The following is a 21,718-nucleotide window of genomic DNA, read 5'->3' on the forward strand; positions in this document are numbered from 1 at the left end:
TAAAATAATAATAATAATAATTAAAGGCTCAACAAAAATTATAATAAAATATTAAGAAGTCCACAATATTAAATTTTTTATTAATATTTATCTATATATATTAAAAATTCTTCTCTGATCCCACCTGACTCTGACCCATATATATATATATATATACATATATATATGTATGTGGAAGTCCTTTAAAAATTACTCCGACCGCAAGCCTTTTTTTATTTGAAAGTATAGATGACGTTGGTTAATGTTACAAAACACTTTTAATTTAGTTAAAAACATAAAATTATTTATCTTTTTTGGATAAAATATTATTTTTTTTGTTGGGTTTAAGACTCTTAATTACATAGAGATAGTGAAAAAATAATTATTGAAGGAAGAGAAAAGAGATATTGATAAATAATTATAAAATTTTGAGAAAAATTATTATTTTTTAAAATTTATTTTTAAAAAATTTATTTTTTTTTTAAATTTAAAAAATTAAAAATTAAAAATTTATTAATTTTAACTATACATAAATAAATATTTAAGATTAAAAAAAGTAAAAACAACACTTAAAGAAAACTACACGCTATAGATGGGACTAAGGGCTCTGCCCTTTTTATTACTCAAATATACTCGCGGCGGCTTTCTGACATGTGAAGCTAATGGCCCGGTAACGGTACTGAGACGGTATCTTTACCAACCAAATTTGGAATAACATTTATTTCTTCAAACGTTTTTTAAACTTACACAGAAATTATTTTTAGAGCCAATCTCTCTCTCGTTCTCCTCGCTCAAGTGCGAAGAAGATCTACGTTTCTCTTCTTTCTGCTTCTCGAATTCAGTTAGTCACAGCTCTTTGAGGCAATTTACAATTGCCCTTCAAAATTTAAAGTCCTTTCTTTAAGTCCTCTGTTGTTTTTTTACTTGGGTCGTTCATTTATGCCCAATTTGGTTGGTCCCTTTTTTGATGAAAAAACCCATGCTGATAGAGTCAAGAGAGCTTGAATTTTAGTGGGTTTGTTTTAGAATGAGTGTTTTCGTTTTGTATTGTTGTTAAAAATAGTGTCGTCTTGTGGCCAATAATTGCTTGTGAAATGCTTAGTCTTTCGAAATTTCATTGATTTATGTTTTAAGTTAATGTCTTTCATTCCATGTTGTGGATTAAGTTTGCTATGTTTTGCTTTAATGTTATTCCTTTTGGTTCTTTTAGATTTATGGCGATTTGGATTAAGTTGCCCGAATGAGGGTTTTTTTTTTTTTTCATTTTTTGCATTGATGTGTGTGTGTGTGTGTGTGTTGTGTATTCTGGTTGTTTAGTTGCTTACAAACCTTTTCTTTTTTCCAATTTTCATAATTTTAAGTTCTGAAATTTGAATATTTTTATCCAAGTTTACCAAATTCTGAACTTGAAGTGGTGTACCCTTCTTATGGCTTCTAGCTCGTAGCATTATTTAATAGCATTTCTGTTCTTTCGGTGAACGATAAACACATTCGATCTTGTGAATATGTTATTTTAATTAAACATGATATGTTGTGAAGAAAAGTAACTGCTGATTGTGTTGTCTGGCAGTGGATTCAGATGAGGGAGCCGAAGCATTAGAGAGTTCTACAGGAAGGGAGATGGATGCGTATGCAGGAGATTCAATTGTGGAGCCATGTGAGGGAATGGAGTTTGAATCTGAAGATGCAGCCAAGATATTTTATGATGAGTATGCACGGAAATTAGGATTTGTGATGCGGGTGATGTCTTGTCGTCGTTCAGAAAGAGATGGTCGAATTCTTGCTCGTAGACTTGGATGTAATAAAGAGGGTTATTGTGTTAGCATTAGAGGGAAATTTGGCCCTGTACGAAAACCAAGAGCAAGCACAAGGGAAGGTTGTAAAGCCATGATTCATGTAAAGTTAGATAAGTCTGGGAAGTGGGTGATAACTAAATTTGTAAAGGAACATAATCATCCACTTGTGGTGGCCCCACGAGAAGCTCGTCAGACAATGGTGAGTTTTTTTGTTCTTGTATTTAACTAGATTATTTTGCAAAAAGTGATGTCTAATACTGGAACGTGAAGAATTTGTTTACTTGATTGAGGAAAACAGAAGACTGGTCCATATATTAGGTATAGATTTAGGGCTGCAAATTCCATAACTGCAAATTATTTGGTCAGCCTTTCCATATTTACGGGTTTGTGATTTCCTAAGAACATCCCTGTCTATTGCTTCACCAACAGAACAAGACTATATTCTTTAGTTGTAGTAATTTTATACTATGAAATTAGAAGCCATGGAAGCAGAAGAGAAAATTCAAATTTGTGACGTTAATGTGGTTAAGAAGCATTTCATTGTATAGTTTATCAATAACTTGAAGGCTTCATGTTGATCATATAAAATTAATTATATAGTCCCAAGATTGAAAATCCATTTCTGAAATATAAATCAAATAAGAAAGCTGGTTGTAACCATAGTGCTAGCATAAAACTAGTCTTAGTGAGAAGCACTTTATTTGGATTATAATGCACTAGCATCTATGTCTTATCCAAAAGAAAAAGATTGCTGACATTATAACAATAATGTTTAAAATTGGGACACAGAAGTTGCTTGTATCTAGTATTTAGATTTGCTATGTTTGAAGTTCTTTTTGACAGGCTTTGTTCTGTCATTATTATATATGAAACTGCTGGTTAAGCTTTGCTTCTTGTTTTTTAGCTTTATGGAATTGGAACTTTCACCGCATTTCACAAGCTTCCATTTTACCATATGTTTTTTTTTTCCCCTTTTTTATCTCAATAGTTCAGCATTTCCTAGTCTATTTGGATATGCATCCATACAAACATTGTCATGCATACTGGTGTATCAGACTATCTGCAGAGACTGCATTGGTGTGTATAACAGTATAAGTCTATATATGCATGTATATAGTTACATATTTTGTTTTTTCTTTTAATGAATGAACTCTAGTCATTAATTGGTATGCAGAATGATGCCTATGCACGGCTGCTTTTACTCTAACCACTAATTGAGATTTTTTTTTTTTTTTTGAAGTGTTAAATGCAAGTTAACTGTTTGTTGTGTTTTCATTTTTGTAGGATGAAAAGGATAAGAGAATTCAGGAATTAACTGCAGAGCTACGAAATAAGAAGCGGCTATGTACAGCATATCAAGAACAGCTGAGTGCATTTATGAAAATTGTTGAAGAGCATAGCAATCAGCTATCAAAGAAAGTTGAGAATGTAGTCAACAATCTAAAAGAATTTGAATCTATAGAGAAGGAGCTTTTTCACCATAGATAGCATTAAAGTGAGTATTCAGCACTATTCTTAAATTGGTTGTGCAATTTTCTGTACTCTTCTCTTCTTCTAGACTTCTCAGGTTTATATTTGTTTATACTAGTTGATGTCTTGTAGCAATTTAGCTTTTTAGTTGGTTACTTTAGATGATCTTACTCAATGTACAATACAGTTGGCAACTTGATGATTTATACTAGCAATTGTCATAAAATCATGCTTTAGTTTACTTCTTTCTTCTTTCATTTCTATGGGCTGAAAGTGCTGCTACCTCATGCAAAATTCCATAGTAACCGGCAAGATGCCTGTCAACAACCCAAAAGAGTAACATATTCTGTAATGGTATTCGTTTCTTATTAATTTTAGATCCAATTGATTTTTATCCGAAGTGGAATACGTGTAGTGCTTACAATGAAGTTTATATATATAAATTCCATCTTATACTTAAATAGTTCTTTATGTTATACAAAGGTTTTATTTTGTGCAAATTTCGGTTCTGTGTTTGCTTTTTCACTTGGTGAAGTTATCTGGAATGCCCATGTTTGTATGTTCATGCTAAAAAGGTTGATCAGAAAGGAAGCAACAGGAGATTTAATTTGCCAAACAGATATATTCTCATTGTAAGTTCTGTGTTGTCAGTAGGTTTTCGGATTCTGAATTTTGTTTTGTCGGTAGGTTACTGAGCCGAATCTGTTTGGGAAAATTATTGGCATAAACTGAGACCTAAGAGTTGAACTTACGATGTGCTTAATTTGAACAAGCTCCCAGTGTCTATGGATGATTTTGTGTTTGTTATGTGGTTAAACTGTTCTTCACAGGTCAATGAATTGACCTCTTGAGGAATTATTAAATAACAAAAATCTTAAAATTCCCTTTTCAGTGGTTTTAGAAAAGTTTAAGAGAATTAGGTTAAAATCTCTGAGAGTCCCCTCTGAATTTGATCAACTTAAATAAATCCAAAACATAACCAGAAGTTTCTAGATGGTCCCTGTTTAGAACTCATATGGTCCAACCAACACTAGCACCGCCACCATCGGTACTGCCATCAGGCCTTTACTAGCCATATCTGCCGCCAATCCATAAAACGGCGTCGTGAAAAAGACACAACAAATATCTCATGTCTTTTGAAGTTTCACTACCTTAACAACTGGATTGGCCTTAGTGTTTGCTATTTGCCCATCTCCCTGAAATTAAACAAGCATTCCTGGTGTTCTAGGTACTTATAGCTCTCATAAAGCAACGATCTATAATTACATTTGAACCTTGTCAATCCCACACACCTTCTATAGGTCACACACATGTTCACCAATGGTCACCTCCTTCGCTAGTTCCATTTTCTTTACCTTCACCAACGATGTTGAAACCATAACCATCTTCTTGACGATTTCAATGTTTAGAGAAAATCGATAATGACAATGATGATGTCAAAAAGGAGATCAAGGTTTGGTTAAGGCCCTGTTTGGCAAAGGATCTATTTTCTTTGCATTTGAAATCACATAATAAGAGTTTTCCATGGTCGGAGGGTGATTGATGATGAATGACAAGGCAAAAAGGGAGAATTCATTGTGTATATCTAGACGGTGGAGTGCGAGCTTACCATGGAGTTAAGTGTCAGAGAAGGTGATGGAGTAAAGGTGTGGTGTTTTCATGGAGGTTTTACATGAGTTGAAGTGGTCATTTAAAAGGAAATTAAATTAAATATCCACAAATCAAGTTCCCAGAGCTATTTACTTGAGTTTATCAAGACTAAACCAGTATACCCAATTTCCTCACAATGACAAAATTGCCCTTTTAGTAACATGAACTAAAACTTGGAAACCAAAACCCAACTACATGACATTTGTAAACCTAACAACTGAAACTTTCTCCAATGATCTTTGCTCGTTTTTCGATCACCAAAATAGTTGAAAAGGTTAATAAATCAATCTTTATCATGTCTTATATATTTTAGTACAAAGATTTAGACGATTGAATGCAGTTTTGGCTTAGGGTTGCAAATTGAAATATTTGATAAAATGGTTTGATTTGATGGTGTTTTGGATCAATTCTTAGGGTTTTAGTCTTAAAATAGATGTAGAGTTGACTGTTGATGAAATCAAATTCAAAAAACGAAGTTTGGGAGGTGAATTTTCACCTTGCGAAAATCTTTAAAGTCTTCGTCAACAATAATACATTATTACAAAAATCTTTAAAGTTTTTGTCATCACATTCCTATCTCATATCACCATTATCATTGCCACTACTTTTTGCTGTCTTTTGTACTTCGATAAGGGTAGTTGTAATAAAACTGAAATACATTCCTTAAAGTGTCTTGATGTGTCAATAAAACCATCGATATTTTCATCATTTTTTATTTTTACCTAACAATTTTATTAGTAAGAGTGGATAACAATATGTAGTGGTGACAACGAGGAGAGGCAAGGCTAAATATCCAATTCCTTGTCCCTGTAGGGGATTTCAATCTTGGTCCTCAACCCGTTTCCATTACAGAGATGACAGGGATTTCTCGTTCCTTCTTATGGGAACAAAATTTTCTCTTTATATCCTCTAAATACAACATAAATATATTTAACAATAAAATTAACTAAAATTAAGAATAACTTATTTTAAATGTCACAAATAACATATATTAACCACCTTAATACATACAACTAAAATATAAATAAATATAAAAAAACATAAATAATTTAAAACTGTAAGGATATATTAGCATTTTGAGTAAAAATATTAATATAAACAGGGGATAGGACATGTATGCCCATTGTCGATTATAAGAATATTTTTCATCTTCATCTTTGGCTTTTTCCCCTTCTTTATTTTTATTGGAGACTCTCTTCTCTGTTAAGGTCAGAGTCCTAAATTCGGATCAAAATTATCATCTCGATGATATGGGTAGATAGTGAACTTTTCAAACTTAAATGGTGCATAATGGCGTTTCATCAAAGTTTGGGTTTGTAGCTAAAATAATTTTTTTCACCCAAAATTTATTTAAAAATTTCGACTTTCTTTATAATTTTTTATTGTTGATTTTATAATTTTATAAATATTGTTTTTTAATTACTTATTTTAAGGGGTTTTTTTGGGAAATTAATAAAATTACCCCAAAATTAAGGCTGTAAAACGAAATTACCCCTGGATTTCACTGTTGAACAAAAATGCCCCAAAATTAGGAAGAGACGAAATAGACATTAACCACACACATTCAGCCAAACACACAAAAACAGAATTTTCGAATTCGTGTTTTGGCGCAGTCGGCAACATCGATTTTCTCCGACGATTTTTGTGACGTTTTTGGCAACGAAGATGGACAAAAAGGTTAGTAAAACAACTCTTGTCATCTCTTTATGCATTTTGGTTGATGATTTGAGCGATTTAATGTGAAATTATCCAGTTTAGCGTTAGGGTTCCGATTTGGTATGATTGACGAAAATGTTTGATTTCTTTGTGATTTGGATAAATATTCTTGGGGCTTTTGTGTTATATTAGGTGTAGAGTTGATTGTTGTTAAAATGGAGTTTGAAAAACGAAGTTTGGAAGGTGAAATGTGGCCACACGAATTTGGCGGTCACCACGCGAATGGTGCAATGACCACACGAATTCGTGTGGTGAGAATTGTTGAAAACGGGGTTGTTTTTTTGCACTTTTCAAACTTCTTGGACTACACGTAATCGTGTGATTGGGGTGAAACTACGCGTTTTCATCATGTGGTGGGGCATAATATAAATTGGAAAACTTTGTCAAGTGGTAGGGGGAAATTATGATTTTCCAGAGTTATCCAACATGTATTTCCTGTGGTTGGAATCAGGGAGGCAGAAGCGATTTATTAAATTTTAGGGTTTTTTTGATATTTTTCATATGGGGTCAAATTGAAATTTATCCATCTTAAGGTTTTTTGACATGTAGAATTCGAATTTGATATCTGTTTTTTCAAATAAGGCCTCTATATATAGAATTGAATAATTTATTCCCTAAAATTTATATAAATTTAATATAATTGTAATTTAATTTTCATACAGGGAGCTGGACAAAAGAGAAAAAGGGATGAAAGCTGAGATGAACTGCGATTTTCTCTTGAAAAACACTTCAAGGCTCAAGTTACTATATGTGGATATAGAGATGTGGGAGTCGTGATCAAAAAATTATTAACAGAGAGGCAATTACAAATGTTTGACGTACTTATTTTGGACACTTCCTGAACTTAAAGGATAGTTGATTTAGTGAGGTTCTAATACATTCATTCATCCTTCGAGCGATAAATAAGGTGACCTCGGGAGAGAAGTTATGGTTTCGAGTTAATGATGTGAATGTCAGATTTAGTGTGTATGAGTTTGCTATTATGACAGACCTTCGATTAAGTCATCTGGTAGCTATCGACCTTTATATTCCATCGCAAGCCACAGATCAGATCTTCTAGACATATTTTCATAAGTGTAAATCAGTTACATATGCTGATCTGAGTCGTGTTTTCCAGCAGAGACTATGGGGGGAAGATGACACTGATGCAGTGAAGTTAGCACTATTGTTTTATCTTCATATGGGGTTATTAGAGAGTGATTTGAGGAAAACAATTTCTCAGAAGATATTATAATTAGCTGATCATCTTGATGGGTTTAATGCATAACCATGGGGAGTACGAGTGTGGTAGATAACATATCGCTCTATATGCGATAATATCTCCCGAATTTCTATAGATTTCGGCCCAAAAAAGAAAAAAGAAAACCAGCTTAAATAGTATAGCATCATGGGATTTTCACTAGTGTTTCAGGTAATTATGGTATTTATTAATTCAAACAAAAAATTTATGTTTAAAATAAAATTAGTTTAATATAATTGTAAATATATACAATAACCGATTTATATTGATATTACAGTTTTGGATATATGAGACGTTGGACTCGTTATATTGATGGGTAGATATGTCGCTGATTGTAAGAGCCTCCCGGATGTTGAGATGGCATACAAAGGACATTCCGAGATGATTACAATGGAGGTGGTGACAACAATAATCGTGATGCACACTAGGGAATACTTCAACCATTGCAGAAAATATGTTGACATGTCGATCTGAAATGATGGCTAAATGAGGTACCTCACTAATACAATCCTTCAACTTTGTTAAAAACCAACACCATGTGTCATGATCTTCCCTGGGACCAATCCCAAAAGCAAGAGGATATATCTGATTATTCCCATCCAATGCAACAACAATAAATAATTGACCCAAATATCTACCTTTTAAGAAAGCAGTATAAATGCAAATAACCGGTTGAATATGATGCTGGAATGTATGGATACTACAACCGAATGTCATGTAAAAGTACTTAAATCGATCCTGCTCTTCTGTTAGTGTATATGTCACTGTTCCCGGATTACAACGTTCTAAATTGAGGCAATACTCTGACAGCAACATAAACGACTCTTCTGGTGTCCCTCTCAATGATTAAAGCGCCCAATCTCTTGCCCACCATGCTTGTGCGTATGATATATCAATTTTATATTGGTCTGCGATATCAGCAATGATCTCTTTTGGTCGATAAACACGATCAACTAATATGAATTTAGTCCTCAAAATTTGACTCAAAGCTCAAGCACCTGCTTGTCTACGGTGAGGTAATATCTGATTTCTACAACATGTGTGATGGCTATCCATACGACGTAATTCAAAACTATCACTTTCTTTCACCCTAATTGCCCATGCACTTCATTTACATTATTCATTACGACATTTAACCACCCATCTAATCGTGTCTGATTTGTCCACAAAAAATTGATATCCCCTCCGAAGCGCATCTTGATATATCGCATCAATGACATATTGTTTACTTGGAAATAATGTACCAACTTTTGGAGGATTACTATCGATCGATACTTTTCAGCTTCTGGATGTAGATGGTTGATCAGAAAAATGTGGTAACCAATGAAATGCATCAGTACGAACATTTCCACCAGTAGGAGTAGTTTTTGGAAAACTACTTGTACCTCCAATATCGTTACTAACATCGGTCTTCTCTTCAACTTCTGATTCTTCCATTGGAATATTATGTACAACCTTTCCTTCAAATTCACTCCAATCTGGAAAAGTTGCTTCGTACCCATTAAGAAATTCTTCTGTGCGATACAATGCATCAATATTAACTTCATTTAAATATGCAAAATCTTCCTCTATAAATTCTTGTTTCAAATTGATCTCGATATTTTGAATCTCTTCTACATCAATTGCTTGATTTTCTGGATAACTACTCAGTTTACCACTTTGTAAATCTTCATCTGCTTGTTGAGTCTCATAACTATCATCATTAACTGTAGTTATAACAAAAACTGAAACACATTCTTTGAAGAGATTAGATAGACCGTTAAGAACCTCAACATCTTTATCATTCGAAATTTCTACCGGAATACCATCATCGAGATGCTTCAGTTTCATGTTTAACTAAATGTTAAATATCTTTCGATCTATATTACACTTATCGCTCACTATTTGGATTAATTCTTCGAATGATGTGTGTTCTGGAATTTTAATCAATTTCCTAGTACCTACAACATATTTTATAACATTGTCACCCTTTTCTATCCAATTTCTCTCATATCTAATTGAAGCATATCCATCCATTTAGATTAATCCTACAATAAAATATATAATCAACATAAATAATACGACTGAAAATACTATTTACAGATGTCGATTGCACAATTACACCTATTCCATAATTCAATTATATATTGTGACTACTTAAATATATTATGTTTTGGTATTACCCTTTAAAAAATAATTATTTAATTTAAAAGGGTATTTTTGGTATTTAAGAAGATATTTGGGACATTTTCGTTTAAATACTTTAATATAAGGGGATTTATGCTTAAACCCCAAAATTTGGGATAAATTTGTATATTGCCCTAATAAAATATATAATCAACATAAATAATACGACTAAAAATACTATTTACAGATGTCTATTACACAATTATACTTATTCCATAATTCAATTTGACAGAATAATATTATTAAACATAGCCTACTAATTTTTATTATTTTACTTATTACACACAACTATAATTTATTATATAAAATATCACATATAATTGCATTATTAATAAAATAATAACGACTGAAGTAATATCATGTTATACTATACTACTATAATATTTACAACATAACCTATCTAATTTTTGTTATTTTATATATTATACACAACTATAATTTATTATATAAAATATCACATATAATTGTATTATTAATAAAATAATAACGATTGAAATAATAACAGGGATAAATACCTCGAAATGACGAACTTTTTCTCTTCACGCCCGAAATCCTGAACACGAACTTATTTTCTCTCTTCAGAAATCTCTTTTAGATATGTTAAAAATGAAGGAAGATATGTGGTTTATATAGAAATAGAGAAATGATAGTTTTGGTATTATTTTGAGACATTTTTGTTTAAATACTTTAGATTAGAGGTATTTTTGTTTAAACCCCAATATTAGGGGTAAATTTGTTTATTACCCTTAAATAAAATAATAATTTCATTTAGAAGGGTAGTTTTGGTATTTAAGGAGATATTTTGGATATTTTCGTTTAAATATTTTAATTTAAGGGAATTTTCTTTAATCCCAAAAATTGGGATAAATTTCTTATTACCCCAATAAAAAAGGGCATTTATTTTAATTTCCCTTTTTTTTTTGGTTAAATATTTAATTTAAGTTCCGAACTCGTCATCTCCTTCACTGAAGAACCCTCAAAACCAAAACTTTCAACTTTCATTCCACTCACCCTTTTCTCGCCCTTTCAAATGGATAATTCCAGCGTTGGAGGGATACTCCAACAAGCTGGTGCTGCAGCGGGGGAGCCCAGCGCCGAACAGACCCAGCTTAAGACAAACGAGCGAGAGCCGCACGAGGGCATGTCCTTCGAATCAGAACAAGAAGCCAAGTCATTCTACGGCGACTACGCCAGGCGGGTCGGGTTCTTGACCCGGGTTTTTCCCTCGAGAAAGTTGGAGCGAGATGGGTCTGTCATATCTCGGGGACTTGGGTGTAGAGGAGCTTGTGGGAACGGGAGCAAAGGGCTCAGAGAGAGCTGTTTGGCTATGGTTTTGTTGAAGAAGGAGAAGCAAGGAAAATGGGTTGTGAGGAAGTTTGTGAAAGAGCATAATCATCCTTTGGTGGTGCCTCACTTGTCAAAGTGTAGGAGAAAACTCGTGAGACTTTTTCAAAATATTTTATCTTTTATTATTATAATTATCAATATTAATTGTAATGGTGGGGTTTTGGGAGGTGACCCTTTAGTTTAGTTGAGGTTAATATTGTTCAGCTTAGAGCTTGATGAACATACAGGAACTGTGGAAGGATGTAAATTTGTTTCAGATAAAATTTAAATGTAATTGTTTGTTTGTTAGATGAGGAATTTAAACAAATTTATGAAAATGTGTTTGGTTGAGAAGATTTTGAAGAAAGTTTTCTGGTTACAATTCGGAAAACTAATTGTAAAATTTGAACAGCTACTGCTTTTCATTTTCTTTGTTTTGGTAATTTTGTAACTCAGAGAACAGTTTTTGAATATTACAGTATACCTTATTTTAGGACTGTACCTGAATTTTGGGGAGGGTGGCTTTGGATCAATACTCAAACCTATTTAAGAAAATACCTGTTTTACCATTTAATATAAGAAGTTCCTTTCATGCTTTATTATTAGAAGAAAAATTATAATTGTAGGGTGTCAAAGTAGGGCTCTGTATATTATAGAACTTGATGAACATGTAGAGGAAGTGGAAGGATTCTATGGTTTATAGGAAAAGAGGCATGTAATTGTTTGATTGGATAATATATACTTCAGTTCCGTCTAGGTAAAGTTGACTGCATGATTGAGAGTATTGATATCAGGGGAAAATGTTTAACATAAGCATGACTTGTGATGTTGAACGGGCAATAGCATTCATGGTAACATGGGATGTCAAAAATTTAAATGGGAATGGAAGATTTGTCAAATGGTATACTTAGTGGATGGCATCAAAAGATTTGTTCTTCTATTTGGAAAATATATGGTTTCACAACTTAGTTTGGATGGGGAGGGATTGTTTAGAGACTAGATTAGGTGAACAAGTATTCATTTCAGTATTTTATTCTTTTGGAATTAGATTCTAAGAATTGGCATGGGTTTTGGTGTTGACCACCAGGAATCTTTGGCTTTGATATATATTTTCAAAAGCTTGGCACTTTCTAGGACTGATCAAATTAATTAAATAGGGACTCATACTGTGCAGAATAGGGGATCAGAAAAGTAGTATTGTTTAGAAAGAGGCATTCGTAAAGCATTTTGTCCTGTGGCAAAATGATGGGGTGGTTTCGCTGGGGCTAAGGTCTAAATGTTGCTGGTCAGGGGAGAAATAAGAGATAAATGAAGACGAAAAGAGGATACAAATGCTTGAGACTTGTAGTCAAATCCAAATTCATATGATCTTTAAGAGATCTACATGTAAAGCAGGAAAACCGAAGAGATATAAGATTTTAAAAAATGAAAGGCATAAGCTTTTGACCAATATCTACAAGAGTAAGAAAGAAAGGAAATGGAGATAGTAAAGGGGCAAAACCCCTAAACCATTTATTTATTTGGTAGAAACAGCTCTTATATGAACCTTAGCACAGGTTTATTTTGGAATCCCAATACTTAAAAGACTATAGAAATTTTAGCATATGCATCATTCTCATCTTTGAACCTGGCTGGAAACTGGACCTACCAATTTACTTGGGCTTTAATTTCTTTCTTTTATGGTTTTGTTGTTATGTGGTTTATCATAAGCTAATTTCTTATTTTACCAACATTTTCTCCAGCTGTTATGCTTTATTAAATAATTTGTTTTTGTATTTAATTTTCCTAGGATGAGAAGGATAAGAAAATTCAGGAACTGACTGCAGAACTGCGGATAAAGAAAAGATTAAGCCAAGCTTATAGAGAACAGTTAATTACATTCATGAAAGATGTTGAAGACCATAATGGACATCTATCGGCAAAAGTTCAGTTAGTTTTTGACAACTTAAAGAAGCTTGAAACTGAAAAGCAGTAACTTTTATACTGGAAATGGCTTCCAAATATATCATCTCTACTTAAATTCTTAGGTATGCTTCTTAATTCATTTCAACTGTCCAGCTTTTTCTTTGGTGGTATTTTTTTTTATAAATGGGATATGTTCTGCCTGAATTAAAATCCTATAAACATACCCTTATAGTCAATTGAATTTATCAGCTTTTACATAGATTCAAGGAAGTAGTGATAGAATACACTATCTTAAAAATGCATGCAATGGCTGACCTCTCTATTTTTACCGAAACTAGATGATGAGGGCTATTCCTTTAATATTTTATTGATGTCGATGGACTTCTTCAGAATTATGACCATTGAAAGTTCTTCTGGACATATAAATATGTCTCTTATCTTTTACAACAAATTGGTTTTAGGTAATGGTTTTTTACGACTCAATTTTAGGGGGTTTCTTTTGAAGAATTTGAAGATTAATTTCAGTTGTGTTTTTCATAATGACAGAAAAGAACATGACATTTCTAATGGTTTCAGTTCTGTTATTGTTTCTCGCAATCATACTGAATCCAACTTATTCAAAAGATTTGTCTCAAACAAATCTAATGCCTCTATAAAAGTCAATCTTATTTCATGAAAATAACATTCCTTTACAGATTTTATTCTAACCTAACAGTGATCTTTTTCTTGCTTTAGGCCTTATAATGAACCAGAAGTTTATCTTTGTCCATAGAAGCAAGCACTGGCAGAGAGCTAGATAGTTTGTATGACTACCGATAAACGAATCAATGAAGTTGCCGTGAGGGAAATTATTCTGAAAATCTGCACAACATTGAGTTGTATTGTAGATACAAACTGGTTTCTGTAGGAACAACAGAGGAGGAATTTAAGTTTGATTGTAAATTTGAGGAAAGATGGTTCCTGTGTGCATTTTGTATTTGTTATTTTTGTTCCTTTGATTCCTGCTGGTCTCTGTTTCTCTGCAAGGGATGTAGATTTTACATGTAATCCTTTTGTTATGAGCAATGTTATGCGTATTTAATTAGGTGCTTAGATAATGTGTTATTTTTCATTGAATATTATTTTATCTTTAATTCAAAATTATTCAATCATACAATAATAATATCATCTGAGTATCCAATTAAATACTCAAAATTGAATGCATTAATATACATTGTTTTATTGTTTTGTTAAAACAAGTTAATACAAGAATATTTGCATATTTATTCAAGGCTTAAATCTGCAGGTCTAGTTGTGGATTCGAGCTAAACCCAAATAAGGGTCACCTTGAAATTGAGTCGAATCTAGAAAATTGGAGAAGAAGGAAAAAAATAATCATCGGCAAGGTGAGCTCCGTAAGCAACAATAGCTCGTTTGAGCCGAACAACATACCAAACCTAATCATAACTTTTATTCTTGGATTCAATGTCACAACGGATACAGTAATACTTAATGTGCAACCGGTGATGATATATCAATAAGTAATATTATACGTATCTATTTTAAATATATAAATAGTTACATATTTATACGTATTATCACGTAATTAGATGATATTTTATCTTTAATTCAAAATTATTTAATTATATAATGACACACTTTAAATATATATTCATTTGTGTATTTAAAGTTACAAATAATTTTATTGTATATCAATTTGTTTAAACTTGTTACTACCCTTGTTTGTTGTGTAATATTACTCAAATTAATATATCAAGTAATAACATACAAACGAACTATAAATACAAACAGTTACAAATAAATTGATGGGTTATTAGATAATTATGTTATTTAATTATTTATTTTATTTTTAATTTAAATTATTTTATAAAATGATAACATGAAACTATGTTTATACCTATTAGTATTCAATTGTTTGTAGGTAACTTATTATTGATATGGCAATGGTAAATATTGAAAATGAGAACTCATATTTATTTTTATAAATACAAAAATGTTTTTATATTATTTTAGAAAATTATTTGAAATAAAAAATAGTCGAAATTTTTTGAAGTACACTTATATTAAAAATGAGAATTCAAAATAATTTTTTTTTACCATTAAAAGATTTTTTTAATAGACAACCCAAAAAAGTATCTATTATTAATAACAATTAAAAAAGAAAAACTCTACTAATAAAATATAAAAAAAATATACATTTATTTATGGTAGGTCTATTTATTATTTCTTAATACAAGTAAAGCTTGTATTTGGCACAAATGGGTCTTCTAAAGGGTGGTGCGAGGGTAAATATGAATTTAATGATTTTAAAATTAGATTGAATGAATTAGTTTAACCAGTTGAATTAAAAATTGACTCTAAATCTTGTTTAGTTAGTATAAAAAAAGGTTTTTCTATTGACTCGATCAAAAATAAATTAGTTGAACCTGTCAAATAAGGATTTGACTAGGTTTTGTCAAAATTTTGAATATTTTTTGAAATTTTAGTTATTTTTGAATAATTTGATTTTTTTTTTTGTAGATTGAATGTATTTTTAAAGGTTTGTAAGGAAAAATAAATTCAAAAATAAAATAAAAGAAGAAAAAAATATTTCATATCTATTGAAATGTCTTCTATAGGCAATAATTTACAAAATTATTTTTTTCTGTATCATGAGATTGAAACTTTTTTTATTTTAATTATTTTATTGAAATCAAATAAATAATTATTACTCCTTAAAATAATAAGTTTTAATTTCTATAAGTGTGAGTATCTTGATTGATTTTATTTTTTACAAATTTTTAAGCAAAATCTATTCATTATAATTTGATAATAAATTGAATCGGTTAATTTTTCGATTAAACTGATCGAATCATGAACTAATGAGATAATCGATTCAATCACTTATCCGGTTTTAAAAACATTGATTGAGTTTGAGTCCATTTAAATTTAATTTAAAATAATCTGAATCAAATTAAATTTAAATTTATTCGAATCAAATTTAAAATTAAATTATTTTTAATTAAATTTGAGTTTTATTCATTAATTTTAAACTAATTTGAAATTAAGTTGTTTATATTTGATCAAATTTTAAATTACTTTTTTGAATTCAAACTAACATGGGCTGTGATTTTTTAGTCTCAATCCTATTTCCTTAGGAAAGAGCCGAAGCTGCTAAAAGGGAGCGCTCAGCTGGAAGCCGCCAAAGAAAATCCCAATTCTCACTGGTAACTAACTGCCACCCGCACCTCCTCCCCTTTTTTCTTTCTTCTTTCCAGCTACACGAAGATCGGAGCTTTAAATAAAATCAAAGTAAGCCCTTCATCGTTTTCATTCTTATTTATATTTTTTTGTTGTTATGATTGCTATACTCTTTGAAAGTAGGCGGGCAGTTTGTTTCTCGAGAAAATAGTGGAATATAAGAGTTAGAGAGTGAATAAAATGAGAATTTTTTGTTTGATCAAGTTAGTTTAAGTCTTTTGTTTAAGCCCAGTTGCCTTGGTTTAACCCAGGTTTCATTTTTCTGTTTGCTTCCTCTGTTTTTTGGGCAACCAATCAGAATATCATGCCTATGGGTTGTATGTATTTATTATTTGTTATTAGTCGGCTTTAGAAGAAGAAATGGAAATTGTAAGTTATTTCTGTAAGAGATATATACATGAACAAAATAAATCCCTAGAATCATCACACAAATTATAATATACTGAACTAGATAAATTTTGGTAATAAATTTAGGGTTATACGTCATGTTTTCTGAATCTGTGGAGTTCATGAAATTCATTTGAATGCGGTGACTGATCTTTCTCTCCTTTAACCTTTCTAAATAATGACTTTCAATGGGAAAAGTTATCCTATTTTGTAAAATACAATATTAGGTTTTGGAAAAGAAACCTAGCCAATAGCCCAGATTGATGTTGTCCGGTGAGATAATAAAACCTTTGAAGTGTCTTGTGCAGTCCTAAATGATTAGGTTAAACTTATCCACAAACTTTCATTGGTCTATTCATTTACTTAGTTTTATTATTAATGAAGCCCATACCAAGAAATTCTCTAACAATTTCTAGTTTGTTAATGTTTAAATTTAGGCAAGGTTGGTGCTTTCGTATGAGGTGTTGTGAAAGTGGTGAATCGTTTTTTTGAAAATTAAATCAAAATTATTGAACTTTTGAAGTCTAAAGATGATAAGAGAAAATTTTGATGTTTGATTGGGAAATTCTTTACTAATTTGAGAACATGGTGTTGTATTAGTTCGACTACTCTTTCAATAGTATTTTAGCCATTCATTTCGGCATTCAAGTTGCATTTTGTTACTAGCAATGACTTTTAAGTTATTAGAACAGATAACTGTGTTTTAAATACTGATAGTTTATATTCACAAAATCGTTACATTCTGCATTTTATTAACTTGGTGGAAGAGTTGAATTCTTGTTGTGGCTTTACATTGTAAACTTCAAGCTTTTTGTTAAGAAATTTAAGTAAGAACTGCTATTGGTTTCTTGCAGCAATTTAACATTTATATGACATGGTGTACTTTGTGGTGTTTTAAGCATGCGTACTTGCAACAATGTTGTACCATTGGTATTTGTAATTTTATGCTTCATCTTAGGATGTTGCTGCTTTAGGTGTTTAGTCCCTTTTAGTTTGTTCTATGGTGATGTTAAGTGTAAACACATGTTGTTGCTTTTCAGTGGATAAGGAAACTGCTGTAGAAGACAAAACCGTCATAACGGAAAGTCCCACAGGAGGTGAGTCTGGTGTTTGTGAAGTTGACACAAACCAGGAACCATACGAGGGTATGATGTTTGAGTCAGAGGAAGCTGCCAAAGTATTCTATGATGAGTATGCTAGACGGGTAGGATTTTTTACACGAATTGTTTCATCACGTAAGTCTGAGCGTGATGGGTCAATCATTTCTCGCCGACTTGCATGTAATAAGGAGGGATTTAATGTCAACCGTCAAAAGTCAGGGCAAGTTCGCATACGGAAGAGAGAAAGCATACGTGAAGGTTGCAAGGCAATGATATTGGTGAAGAGAGAGAAGCCAGGGCGGTGGACTGTGACCAAATTTGTGAGGGAACATAATCATCCCTTAGTAGTTTCTCCCGAAAAGGGTCGGCCATCTCTTGTAAGTGGCTGCCACATTGGTTACAGCATTAATTTTATTTATCTATTAATCTCTGCAGTTGGTTCTGTTGTTTACAGTATTTGCACATCCTGAAATTTAGATGGTTACTCTCTACTCCCTAAAAGCTCTACAAATATTTTTTCTTTGGGTTCCCTTTCTTTCTTCTTATTGGCTTAATATTTTCTGAAAATTAAAAGCATGAGTGGTCAAGAACCCTGAGTGATGATTGTGAGCTCGTTTGCTTTTTAGACAGTAAATTTTTTTTTTAAAGGAATTTTGTGTTTTCTTTACCTCTGAGACTGTTCAAGAAAGAAAATAACCAGACTCATGGCTAGAGATTATTGGAAGTAAATCACCAGGGGAATTTAGTGTTTGCTCTGCGTCTACCCAGGCTAAAAGTTAAAAAAATCATGTCAAACATATATATCGTAAATCACAAGGGTTTTTAATTGTTTTTTGTAGCCATGGCTAGCCTGTACTAGTTCCACCATTGCAAAGCATCCAACTCGAATACGCTAGAGATTTTTCAAAAGGATATAGAGTGGTATACCATTTTGGTTGGGTCTAGTTCCACCATTGCAAAAGCATCCAATCTCAAATAGGCAAGAGATTTTTCAAAAGGATATATAGTAGTAGACCATTTCGGTTGGGTCTAGCAAAAGTCTGAGTATATAAGAATTGGAATATTCATATGAAGAGAGAAACAAGATTTTAGCATGGCAATGTCATGTTTATAAGCTGAATTTAACATATTTTAGTGGAAGAGGATCATCCAATGGTTGAGGAGCTCATTTCTACTAGAGGTGATCAAAACTTAATCCTCCGTATCCCCTTTAGAAATTACTTCAGGTTCTGGTAATTCAGTTAATGGGAAAGAAGTGCTTATAGAGATGATTTTAAACATAAAAAAGAAGAGTGAGGAACATAAAAAACTGAATAAAATTGATGAATTGTTTGTAGCAGCAAATTATCTCGGTAAGGTCTTCTGAGTTAATATTCTACCCATAGCAAGGTTGTGGGTACTTTTTTACTTTTTCTTATTTTTTCTCTGTGAAAGAAACCATACAAACCATAATTGTGATAGACTGGTTAGTAATCTGCAGAGATAGAAGTTGAACCAACTTGGATTGTATTATCTGTTCTTGAGTTATATTATTTATTTATTTGATTGAGCAACTCAACATGGGATATTTCAAGCTTCCTGCCCAAGGAATTTTTCTCATGATCAATTACAGATAGGTTAACTCCTGAAGATTAATTGATGACAGCTTTTAGGAAGCCATCTAGAATAATCATAAATTGTGTTGTAAACATGCAAAAATTGCCTATGGTCATGATTTTGGATCTACTAAAAGCCAGTGTATTGTTTCTTAGGTTTGATCATTTTGTTTTATTAATCAGATGTGAAGCTGTTATCTGCTAGAAACTATCTGCATTTTGCATAATTTGAATTATGCCAGTGGTCAACCTAAATCTGATGGCCTTCCAATGGTCACCATAGCTGGCTTGTATTGAGTATATTTCTCAAGATGACCTCATTGATTCTATAAAGTGCTCTAGCTTAACTGGCAGAATCATCTCCATGGTTGACAAAGCATCCTCCCATCAACATCTTGCTGGAATGCTACTTGAGTGTGATGTAGATAATTACCATTGCACCACTAGAGAGGGTAGATTACCCTGGTAGAACCCCATTTTGTTTATGCACCTTGTTCTGAGAACCTACTAGCATATGAATTGAAAAAAATATGCTATGCTTCAGTGTTTGCCATATCCACAGTTTCCCAATGTCCACAAGAACTGGTGAAATTATGTAACCTTGTGAATTGCAGTAGCTTATGCTTTAAGATTTCTTGAATCAAACTGGTTTATGTGCTGATGAATAATATTCAACATGACCAAATTGTGCTAAATTTTTATTATGAATTTCCTAGTGACGGCAAAAGCATATCTTTACCAATGTGATTCTTTTAAATTTGAATAATATCAAAAAATAATTGTACTCATTAAGGTGTACAAAAATATATGTAATTGCAGCTTATGAGCTTCTGTTAAGATGTTTGAATGTTACTCTTAGACTTAAGCCGGATGAACCATTTTTTCTCTACCGATGGAGTTAACTTTAAGTTGGAACCTTCATGAAATTTATATTAAAATTTGAGAAGTTATTATGTCCATAAAACACTTCCAGCAGTTTTTGGTATCTGAAGTGACTGATCGTTGTGGTGTAGTCTTCATACTTTTACTGAAGTTGTTACAGAAAGATTTAACCTGTGTATTGTTTAAATCCATTTTGAGACTTTGTGCTGATGCATCTTTCAATTATATTGATATTTTGACATTTATCCTTCTAAGTGTCTAGCTACCATTACAATGATTTCGGAAAAGGACTAGTTTTTTTTTTTTTTTTGGCCTTGTGTAAAGCTTATGTAAGTTCATTTATATTTTAGATTTACTTGTCAAGAAATGTTCCTTTCCATATATATGTCTCTGTTGGCTTACATGTTGTCCTTGTCTTGCTAAAATGAATGCAAATATGTTGCCATTTCCCTAGATCTGCCCTTCAAATTTGAGTATTCAGATATCTAAATTTTCAATGTATTATGATGTAGGATGAGAAAGACAGGAGAATCCGAGAGCTATCCTCTGAATTGCATCGTGCAAATCAGCAGTTAGCTGCATGTCGGGAGCAGTTGCAAATTTTCATGACATATATCAAGGAGCATACCGAGTGCCTATCGAAAACAATTGAAGGGGCTGTTCATGACATAAAAGAGGTTGAATCTACTGAACCTAACCTCCATAGTTAACCTCGGGCATTTCTAGTGAATATTTATAAAGCTTTATACTCTTGTAAATAGGTGAAGGGGTTAACTAAATTTATTTAACCCTATAATTCTCATTGCTGATTTTGAATACTCGAGAGAACCAATTTATGCATGTATATTTTGTATAGTGTATAAAATATGACAGAATAATTTGAAATATCTGAGTATGATTCTTGATAAGATAGTTGTTCTTTGATGTGGACTCAATTTTATGCGTATTACAAGTTGCAACCATGATTTTGAAACTCGGATTGAATCAGTTCGTTCAATGATTTGATCAAGACCTGATGCCCAGCCTGATCTAGGTAGGTCTGATTTTGGTTTGTTCGATTGGATCATCAGTTGAGACGCGGGCAGTTAAACCATCATAAATATTAGGAGATTGATGGGAGTGAGACTCAAATCCAACTCCTAGTCATGGTAAAACATTCACTGTTGAGACTCAAACCCACTCATGAGTAGCTAGCGGCTTGACTTGCATCAAGTAGTGCTCAACTCAAATAATGTTGAGTCAAACTCAAGTTGAAATCGTTTGAGT

General features: G+C 32.1%; 3 protein-coding genes across 5 annotated transcripts; all 3 read left to right on the forward strand.

The window, feature by feature from the left end:
• Positions 1 to 669: 669 nt before the first annotated feature.
• Positions 670 to 3,486, forward strand: LOC123220274 (protein FAR1-RELATED SEQUENCE 5-like). Of its 3 annotated transcripts, none has more exons than XM_044642381.1 (3): positions 670 to 820; positions 1,550 to 1,974; positions 3,060 to 3,486. In XM_044642381.1, coding segments are annotated over exons 1-3 (630 nt in total). In that variant the 5' UTR covers positions 670 to 819; the 3' UTR covers positions 3,264 to 3,486. The 3 variants fall into 3 exon arrangements, with proteins under 3 accessions (XP_044498316.1, XP_044498318.1, XP_044498317.1); XM_044642383.1 differs by having other exon boundaries at positions 698 to 840; XM_044642382.1 differs by having other exon boundaries at positions 719 to 774.
• A 7,480-nt stretch (positions 3,487 to 10,966) lies between these two features.
• Positions 10,967 to 14,340, forward strand: LOC123220259 (protein FAR1-RELATED SEQUENCE 5-like). The gene is made up of 3 exons (XM_044642357.1): positions 10,967 to 11,455; positions 13,133 to 13,370; positions 13,984 to 14,340. Exons 1-2 carry the CDS (start codon positions 11,048 to 11,050, stop codon positions 13,316 to 13,318), a joined length of 594 nt encoding a protein of 197 aa, XP_044498292.1. The 5' UTR covers positions 10,967 to 11,047; the 3' UTR covers positions 13,319 to 13,370; positions 13,984 to 14,340.
• Positions 14,341 to 16,353: 2,013 nt separating this feature from the next.
• Positions 16,354 to 21,360, forward strand: LOC123220216 (protein FAR1-RELATED SEQUENCE 5-like). The gene is made up of 3 exons (XM_044642289.1): positions 16,354 to 16,539; positions 17,916 to 18,352; positions 20,965 to 21,360. Coding segments are annotated over exons 1-3 (636 nt in total). The 5' UTR covers positions 16,354 to 16,538; the 3' UTR covers positions 21,163 to 21,360.
• The last annotated feature ends 358 nt before the right edge of the window (positions 21,361 to 21,718 follow it).

Source organism: Mangifera indica, chromosome 7 (genome assembly GCF_011075055.1).
Source record: "Mangifera indica cultivar Alphonso chromosome 7, CATAS_Mindica_2.1, whole genome shotgun sequence".
NCBI lineage: Eukaryota > Viridiplantae > Streptophyta > Magnoliopsida > Sapindales > Anacardiaceae > Mangifera > Mangifera indica.

Excerpts from the sequence above, each read along its gene's own strand:
- LOC123220274 (XM_044642381.1), top strand. Across the intron at positions 1,975-3,059 it reads GAGAAGCTCGTCAGACAATG|GATGAAAAGGATAAGAGAAT; the intron begins GTGAGTTTTTTT and ends TCATTTTTGTAG.
- LOC123220259 (XM_044642357.1), top strand. The coding sequence starts at position 11,048 with ATGGATAATTCCAGCGTTGGAGGGATACTCCAACAAGCTGGTGCTGCA. Across the intron at positions 11,456-13,132 it reads CAAAGTGTAGGAGAAAACTC|GATGAGAAGGATAAGAAAAT; the intron begins GTGAGACTTTTT and ends TAATTTTCCTAG.
- LOC123220216 (XM_044642289.1), top strand. Across the intron at positions 18,353-20,964 it reads AAAAGGGTCGGCCATCTCTT|GATGAGAAAGACAGGAGAAT; the intron begins GTAAGTGGCTGC and ends ATTATGATGTAG.